Source organism: Acinonyx jubatus, chromosome C1 (assembly GCF_027475565.1).
Source record: "Acinonyx jubatus isolate Ajub_Pintada_27869175 chromosome C1, VMU_Ajub_asm_v1.0, whole genome shotgun sequence".
In the NCBI taxonomy this organism is placed as follows: domain Eukaryota; kingdom Metazoa; phylum Chordata; class Mammalia; order Carnivora; family Felidae; genus Acinonyx; species Acinonyx jubatus.
In genome coordinates, this window is record NC_069381.1 from 115,097,577 (window position 1) to 115,106,104 (window position 8,528).

The window sequence follows — 8,528 nt, forward strand, 5'->3', positions numbered from 1 at the left end:
GGAGACAGGCCTGATGCAGGGTCGTGGAAGGAATGCATGGGGGGCATTTGAGAGTGTCCCGTTGCCATGGCAGCAACACCAGTTTTGGGGTCAAACAACCTGCCTTCTGGTCTCTGCCCTCCACTTCCTAGTCGTGTGACCCTGAACAGGCTTTCTTTTCTTTCTCTCAGTTTTTAAAAAATGGTGGCAAAATACCCATCACATAAAATTTGCTGTCTTAACCATTTCTGAGTGTACCTTTCACTGGTGTTAATACATTCACATTGTTGTGGGACCATCCCCACCATCCGCCTCCAGAACTTTGCTCCTCGTAGAAAACCGAAACCCCACCCCCCCCTTAAGTAGTAATTCCTCAGAACTCCCTCCTCCCAGCCCCTGGCCACCACCATTCTACTTCAAGTCTCTGGATTTGACTCCCCGGGGGCCTTGTAAAAGTGACACCGTTTGTCTTTTTTGCGACTGGCTTATTTCACTTAGAATGATGTCCTTGAGGTTCGTCCATGTCGTAGGTTTGTCCGAATTTCTTTCCTTTTTAAGGCTGAGTGCTACTCCGTGGTGCGTACGTACTGCAGTTTGCTTGTCCGTGTTTTGGTGACGGGCGCTTCTTTCCATCGTTGGCTGTTGTGAACAATGCTGCCTGTGAAGGTGTGTGTACAAGTGCATCTTTGAGACCCCGCTTTCGGTTCTTTTGTGTCTACAGCAGGACTGGAATTGCTGAATTCCATAAGTTTTCCGCGGTGGCTGTACCCTTTTACGTTCCCGCTGACAGCACCCGAGGGTTCCAGTCTCTCCACCTGCTCACCGACACTTACTGTTTTCTCTCTCTTGGACGGTAGCGGTCCTCATGGCTGATACAAGGTGGTTCCTCGGTGTAGTTTTGTTATGTGGGGCATCTCTTCACGTTGGCCAGTTGTGTATCTTCTTTGGAGAAATGTCTGTTCAAGTCCTCTATTTTTGAATTAGGTTTTTATTTTTTTAGTTGTTGAGTTTTAGAAGTTCTCCATATATCTTGGATATTAACCCCCTGTCTTTTGCTGCATAATTTTTTTTAACTTTCATGAAGTCTCTAGGAATTTGTCCATTTCATCTGGGTTACCTAATCTGTTGGTGTACATTTGTTCATAGTGGGTTTTTTTTTAAGTTTAGTTATTTACTTTGATTTTTTTTTAATGTTTATTTTTGAGAGACACAGAGAGAGAGAGAGAGAGACAATGCGAGCAGGGGAGGGGCAGAGAGAGAAGAGAGACAGAACACAGAATCCAAAGCAGGCTCCAGGCTCCTTCCTATCAGCATAGAGCCCAATGTGGGGCTTGATCTCATGAACCGTGAGACCGTGACCTGAGCCGAAATCAAGAGCTGGACGCTTAACTGACTGAGCCACCCAGGTACCCCTCGTGGTGTTCTCTTATAATCTTTTTTATTTCTGTAGTAGAATCAGTAGTAACGTCCAAACATTCATCAATGCTTTTAGTAATTTGAGTCTTCTTTTTTCCTTAGGTAACTGAGTTAAAGATTTGTTGGTTTTATTTATCGTTTCAAAGCACCAACTTTTGGTTTCCTTGGTTTTCTCTATTGCTTTTCTATTTCATTTATCACTGTCCTAATCTTTATTATTTCTTTCCTTCTGGGTTTAATTTGTTCTCTTTCTAGTGCAAGGCGTAAAGTGCGGTGGTTGATACGGGCTCTTCCTTTTTTATTCTAAGCTACACGTTTCCTTCTTTGCGCTACGTTTGCTGCATCCCGTAAGTTTAGGTATGTTGTTTGCATTCTCCTCTGTCTCCAGATACTCTCTAATTCTCCATGTGATTTCTTCTTCGACCCATGGGCTCTTGACCAGCGTGTTGCTCAGTTTCCACAAATTGGTGAATTTTTCCGTTTTCTTCCTGATACCAATTTTTAACTTCATCCAGTCGTGGTCAGAGAAGACACTCTGTATAATATCTATTTTTGTGAATCTGTTGAGACTTCATATGTGGCCTTATTTTAGTCTTTTCTGGAGCATGGGCCACATCCACTTAGGAAGAACGTGTATTCTGTTGTTGGGTAGTGTTTTGCTGTGACTGTTAGATCGAGTTGGTTTATTGTGGTGTGTCAGTTTTTGATGTCCTCGTCTTCTCTCTGGGTCTTCGGTCTATTATTAAGAACAGGGTACTGACGTCTCCAAGCGAACCCTCCAGTTCTGTCCACGTTTCCTTCTTCTATTTTGCTGGCGTGTTATTATACACAGACGTGTCTGTGCTTGCATCTTCTTGGTGTTATTGGCCTTTTATTAATATATAACGACTTTCTTGCTGTCCTGTAAACTTTTTGATTTAAAGTCTGTTTTGCTTGGGGCGCCTGGGTAGCTCAGTCAGTTAAGCGTCTGACTTCAGCTCAGGTCATGATCTCGCAGTGCGTGGGTTCGAGCCCCACATCGGGCTCTGTGCTGACAGCTCAGAGCCTGGAGCCTGCTTCAGGTTCTGTGTCTCCCTGTCTTCTCTCTCTGCCCCACTCCCACTCGCATTCTGTCGCTCCTTCTCTCTCTCTCTCTCCGTCTCTCTCGAAAATAAACACTAAAAAAAAACAAATTTAAACTCTGTTTTACTCAGTGTAATCAGTACAGCCACCCTTACACCCTTGGTTACTGTTTGCGTGGAGTCTCTCTTTTCAGCCTGTCACCTTCAACCTCTTTGTGTCTTAGTAGACCTAAAGTGAGTAGTCTCTTGTAGACAGCGTAGTGCTGGAGCGTGTTTTCTTGACCCATCCTGCCAGTCTCTGTCTTGTGACTAGAGAGGTCCACCGTTTCCATTTGAAGAGACTGCTTGCCGCTAAGGAGAGACCGCCGTCACAAGCTGGGGTGTGTTTTCAGTATACCGTAGAGCTTTTCCTGTCCCTCATTTTTCTGCGGTGTTTGCTTTTTGTACTGAAATGTTTTAGCTCCCTCCTCATTTCCTTTCGTGTATATTCTGTAGCTGTTTTCTTAGTAGTTGCTGGGAGGATTACATTGGACATCCTAAGGTTATAACACTCTATAATTTGAATTTATACCAGCTTATGGAGCAAGCTTCTGAACCCCAGCCGTTTCATTTGTAAGACAAGAGAGCCTGTTCTGCCTCCCTCAGAGGATTTTTGTGAGGCTCAAATATGATCGTCAGTAAAAGCTTCTTGTAAACTGTGAAACCACGGCCATGTCATTAACTCTGTTACCATCATTTCCTTGTACTTGTGCTTACATTCTGGACCACACTGGTGGATACGTCAGTGGTTTTGATCGCGAATAAGTATAACGGTGTTTGCACCTCATTTTTAATCAGGCTTTCACAGAAATATAACTACCTTGTCTGGTAGAACGTTTCTTCTTCTTTAAAAAAATCTTTGATTCAACAAGTATGTGTTAGGAATACTTGCTGTCCTCACTGTACCACTAAGACGTGTGGGAAAAGCAAAACTTCGTCCTGCCCTGGAGTGGCATGAAATGTGTCCGAGGACAGGACTGACCCGCAAGGAAGCCTGCCCAGCAGCCCAGGAGGGCCCGTTGCGTGGAACAGTCCCTTGGGACTGAACGGGGGTGGGGCTTGGCAGCACAGGGCTGAGCTGCAGAGGGAGGGAGGCGGGAGCAGACTGCAGGAGGGGACCGCAAGAACAACTGAGGAGGGGTGTTTGGAGGACGTGTTTTCTGATGAGGAGCTACGGAGGGCACGTGGACGTGTTTTCGGTCTTCATTTTGCAGGAGGGGAAGCTGAGGCTCAGAAAATGTTTTGCCTGTAGTCACACAACTAGTTGGTGGTGGAGTTGGTTCTGGAACCGTGTGTGTGGCTATCCCAGGGATGGATCTCCCTTTATGGGAAGACACACAGCACAAGTGTTTATTTCAGCCTGTATATCTACCTTTGGGTGAGCAGTCAGGGAGACTTAGCCTCTCTCAGTAGCTCTGTGCCATTGCTGTTCCAGCCCCCCCTGGAAGGTAGTTGGAGGGCCCGCTTTCCCACGCACCACACGCTGGGCCTCTCTTCCTGGGTCCCCCTGGAGACCAGCCTCTCCTCCCCTGGACTCAGCCTCCTTGTGGCCTGCTTAGAGCAAGGAAAGCAGGTAAAGAGCCGTGGATAGAAAATATTTCCCAGTCCCCTTCATCTTGCAAGTTGTGTGTTACGTGGACGTTTACGGGCATTCTGCTTCCACAAACACTTGTTTCTTTTGGTTCTTAGTATGAGCAGGCAAATTATCAACATAACGCATTATGATTTCGACAAGTATTTAAGAACGAGTACTTAAGAACCTACAGTGTTACACGGTGTTCTGCGTATCTGGAGGGTCCAGGGGGGCTTACGTTAAAAGCATGGGAGATCTCAGAAATGAAAGCCTCTTTCGTCGTGAAGCGCTGTGCCCATCCGAGGTGATGTGACTTCACGACACGCCGTTGGCCTCAGTGAGCTCTCGTCTTACGGGAAGGAGCAAGCGAGTGCACTGCCAACTCCACGAGGCAGGTGCCCGAGCCACAGGAGCTGATGAGCAGGTGGGGGGAAGGCCATGGAGGCGGCCTTCTGGATAGGTCTCCGATGCCACAGCACTTTGGTGGGCCCAGAAGGGGGAGGAGAGAGGTGTCCGTGTGGAGGGCACAGCTGCAGCCGAGGGGTGAAGGTCAGAAGACCCGACCTGTACCTTGCCTAGCGGATCTCGTCCCTGTGGAGCTGGGCTCACACCCTTCTTTCCCCGCCAGACCGCATGGAGCCACTGGCCTCAGTCGCCCCTTCACACAGCTGCTTCCAGGGAGCCCTTGTGCCCCTGCTTAGAGTGCTTAGAGTGACGCTTTCATTCTTTCTTGAGAACCCACTGCCCCTCCCCCCCCAGACTCTGACCCCTCCCGTGGCCGTGGCCCTCCCCGCTGGCAGGTGTGTGCCGAATGCGTGGTGGGCACTCAGTGTTTGTGTCCTGAATTTCTCAACGAAGGGACGTGCTCTCTTCTGATTGTCACCTGGGGTTTTTCATCTCCTGCTCCCTGATTGCCTTCCTCCTGCTAATCTGTCACGTCTTCTCTTTGCAGATGAAGCTACTCAACTTATACATAAAGAGAGCCCAAACCACAAACAGCAACAGCAGCTCCTCCTCCGACGTGTCCACACACAGCTAATGGCAGCACCAGAGTCTCTTTCTGTCGCCCTAGAAGCAATCGGTGGTGCCTCTCAGAGACCTTCCCCGCCCCCCCACCCCCCCATCGGCTGCCCAGTCAGTACACGGAGGCCCGCAGATATTTATTACAATCAGTATTTTGGTCCCTTCCAGCTTTTGTGTAGAATCTTACTGGTATTGAATGTAAAGGAAGCAAGGCCTGTTTTGCAGTCTTCGTACGAAACAAGCGGAATAAGAAAAGAGCCATACTTCCCCATGTCTTGTACAGCCTGCTGACATCATAAAACCATGTGTGTGGGGTGCAGTTTTCGCAAATCAGAGCTCTCTAGCCAATACGTGGTAGAAAGTAGCATTTTCTCTTAGTTAATAACATTGAGGAGGCTGTGTTAATTTGTGTTTCTATCTCATCTTCGCTTACTTCTTCTGGACACGCACGGCCTGTGACACCAGGAAAGGGTCGTACGTCCTTCAGTTGGATTGTGAGACCTACTAAGAACGTGAGTCAAATCCCGGCAAGAAACAAACAGAAGCCTGAAGACCGTCTTTTAACAAACACGTGGGATTTTGCTTGTACACTTTCTGGACTGGAGGCCCAGGGCCCCCTCCTCAGGCCCCTTCCAGGACGGGCTCCCAGCGCCTCTGAACCCTCCACTCGCGCTATCCCCACCCAGAGCTTCTACTCGAAAGAATTGTTTCTTCCGTTTAAATCCAAACAGAAAAGTCCAGGTAAATGTATAGCATCCCTTAGGGGGAGTGCCTAAAGTGGCATTTCGTGAAGCCTGGAAGATACAAGAGAAGGGGTGTGTGTGTTTATTTCACTACGCAGATGTTGGGGAAACACTATGTTAACAGGGCCTCCCCTGTGGCCCTGCTGCTTGGTCGGGCTTTTCCGATTCAGCACCCTCTCCTCTCCTCTCCTGTCCCCCAGCCTCCACCTCAGCTGCTCAGTTCGAAGTGTTCTGGCCAGTCTGATGAATGATAACTCTGCCACCCCAGTTTTGACTTCTTGGTTTCATTTGGGATTAGGATCGAAGGAAAATCTAGAGAGACCAGGTATCAGAATCCTTTTTTTTTTATTTTATGGACGGAAGTACTTCCTTGATCATCTGTTGAAATAGTTGAGGAAAAAGCAATGGTGAGTGGCACATTGCAGGAAAACAAGATTTGAAACCCAGTTTTAACGTTTCTTCACTGAGAAATTACCAGAGAAACTACCCTTCGTAAACATTTTTCTTAAGGGTTTCACTCTCCAATAAAAGGGACTATAAAGATTAGAGTCTGGTTAAAATAAGTTTTGAGTAAAATTCTTCAAGTGAAATGGAAATTCTTGTTGCAGTCGTGAAGCCTTCTATCCTCTCTAAATTGAACTGGGTTTTCCCTGAGGAAAATGCCTGTTCTGGTGTTACTTTGTAATGAGGTGTTTGCTGTTCTGATGCAGAACCCCCCTTGCAGCCAGAAGCACCCAGAAGCAGAGACTGGGCGGTGGTCCCGCTGACACCTACAGACCAACCCCCAATCTCTGACCCTCCCGCCTTGTTTGGAAGTTGCAACACTGTAGCACACACAGCTCATTTTCACTCAGAAGGTATTTTTAGATACTTTATTTGGAACTAGGCACTGAAAACAAAGGTCCAGGAACAGTGAAGCCAGGGTGCCTTCACTGAGAGAGAGAGAGAGAGAGTGTGTGTGCGAGTGTGTGTGTGCAAGTGTGTGTGTGTGTGTGTGTGTGTGTGTGTGTAGGGGGTATCTTGCACTTGGAGGGAAGTACCCCGCTGCTGCTGTTGAAGGAACTTCAGGGGTGCATTTTAAGTGGTTGAATATTATTGACTTATTTTTGGCTCAAAACATAGCAGGACCAGGCCTTACTTTCATTGATAAATGACGTTTGTTAATATCTCACTAATGGGATTTCCTTTTTACACTCGACAAGTGAGTCAGGGCACCTTTTGATTACTCCTCTGTTGTAGAAATGTGCGTTCTGCTAGGTTATTTATGAGTTCTTGTATGCCTCATGCGTTTGGAAAGACCTTGCCCCTTGAACTCTGTGACTCCCTGCCTCATGGGCCCCCCCCCGCCTGCAGCTGGGAAGAAGCTTGAACATTGCCGAATGTCCTCATTGTACTCACAAAGGGCTAGCCTCGAATGTCACTTCCCCGACCTTCAATCTCCCCACCTAGAGAGGGATACAATCACAGGTCTCTTGGCCTCAATCAGAACTGCTGCCCACGCCGGCACCGGCACCGCCACCGCCACCGGGGAGACTCGCATGCCCCCGCCACCACCTCACCGGGAGGGAGCCGCGCCCGCCGCCGCCCCCTGAGCCCCGACAGCTGCCTCGCCTTGCCGCCGCCTCCCTGCAGGGCTCCTGTTTGGACGAAACACCCAAAACTGCGAAACCGTGTTTGCCTCCCCTGTTTACCCGACAGTCCGGGGGGCCCCCGAAGAGCCCCGCCCCCCCCCCGCCCCGTGCCCTCCCTCTGCAGGCCTCCGTGCGCCCCGCAGGCTGCGGTGGGCGCGGGCACGCAGCTTTGTTCAAGTTCGAGTCCACTGTGTGTGCTTCCGCGCGGGCCGCAGGCAGCCCAGGACGGCCTCTCTGTGGCTCCTCACTGGCTTGTCTTACCCTGCGCAGGTAATGCAACAAATTTTGGTCTCATCAGTCTGGTTTTTTTCCCCTGCCGCCCTTTATTTATCGAGCATAATACTACACGTGAAAGAACAGCAAATAAGAACTTTGTAGAATCCCACCAGGACTTTGCTAACAATGATATTTGGAAAATAGAAAAAAAAAAAACGCTCTGAAAACTAGCAGCCACCAAAATAGTTTTGTTGGCACTGTGTTCACACGCATGGTCCCCACACCCCCAGGTTGGGTTTTTGGGTTTCGTTTTCGTTTTCGGGGGGCTTTTCATGTTACATCCATATCTGTATTTATATCTTATTTGTTTCACTCTCAAGTGTATCATGGCAAATGTACAGATTTTTTTTGTTAATAATGTGCTAGGATTTGCTAAAAAAGAAAACAACAAAAAAAACCCCTTTTGAGTTTGCCCTAGAATAAATGAATCTTAATTCAGTTTCTTGATGAGAGCAGTCTCTTTCCTCTCCGGGCCCTGTAGATCGCTTGCACCGTGTCCCAAAGCCGGAATGTGGCCACACTTGTGGGAACTTGGAGAGGATTCCATCAGGGGAGCTTCCTTTAACACATACACAAGTCACACTCTGGGGGGCGTGCCCCCCCCTCCCGCCCTGGGGGCTGTTATGAGCAGGCTGGACCTCGGGGAAGGACATGGAGAGGGTCCCCTGACAGCTGACAGGACCACAGGCTTAGAAGGAACAGGTCTAGGGCACCAAGGGCACCAATCCACTTTTTGGGGTTAAAAAAAAGGGGTTTTAATGTTTATTTTTGAGACAGCGTGAGCAGG

The 8,528-nt window shown here is 48.5% G+C and overlaps 1 protein-coding gene across 11 annotated transcripts in view; it reads left to right on the forward strand.

Annotated features, from left to right (window-relative positions):
- The window catches only part of CLASP1 (cytoplasmic linker associated protein 1), a 272,484-nt gene extending 264,296 nt beyond the window's left edge, over nt 1-8,188 (forward strand). For all 11 annotated transcript variants that reach the window (XM_053214873.1, XM_053214874.1, XM_053214875.1 and 8 more), the window contains one exon: nt 5,021-8,188. In XM_053214873.1, coding sequence (XP_053070848.1) covers nt 5,021-5,107 — 87 coding nt within the window. In that variant the 3' untranslated portion in view covers nt 5,108-8,188. The remainder of the gene's footprint in view (nt 1-5,020) is intronic.
- The last annotated feature ends 340 nt before the right edge of the window (nt 8,189-8,528 follow it).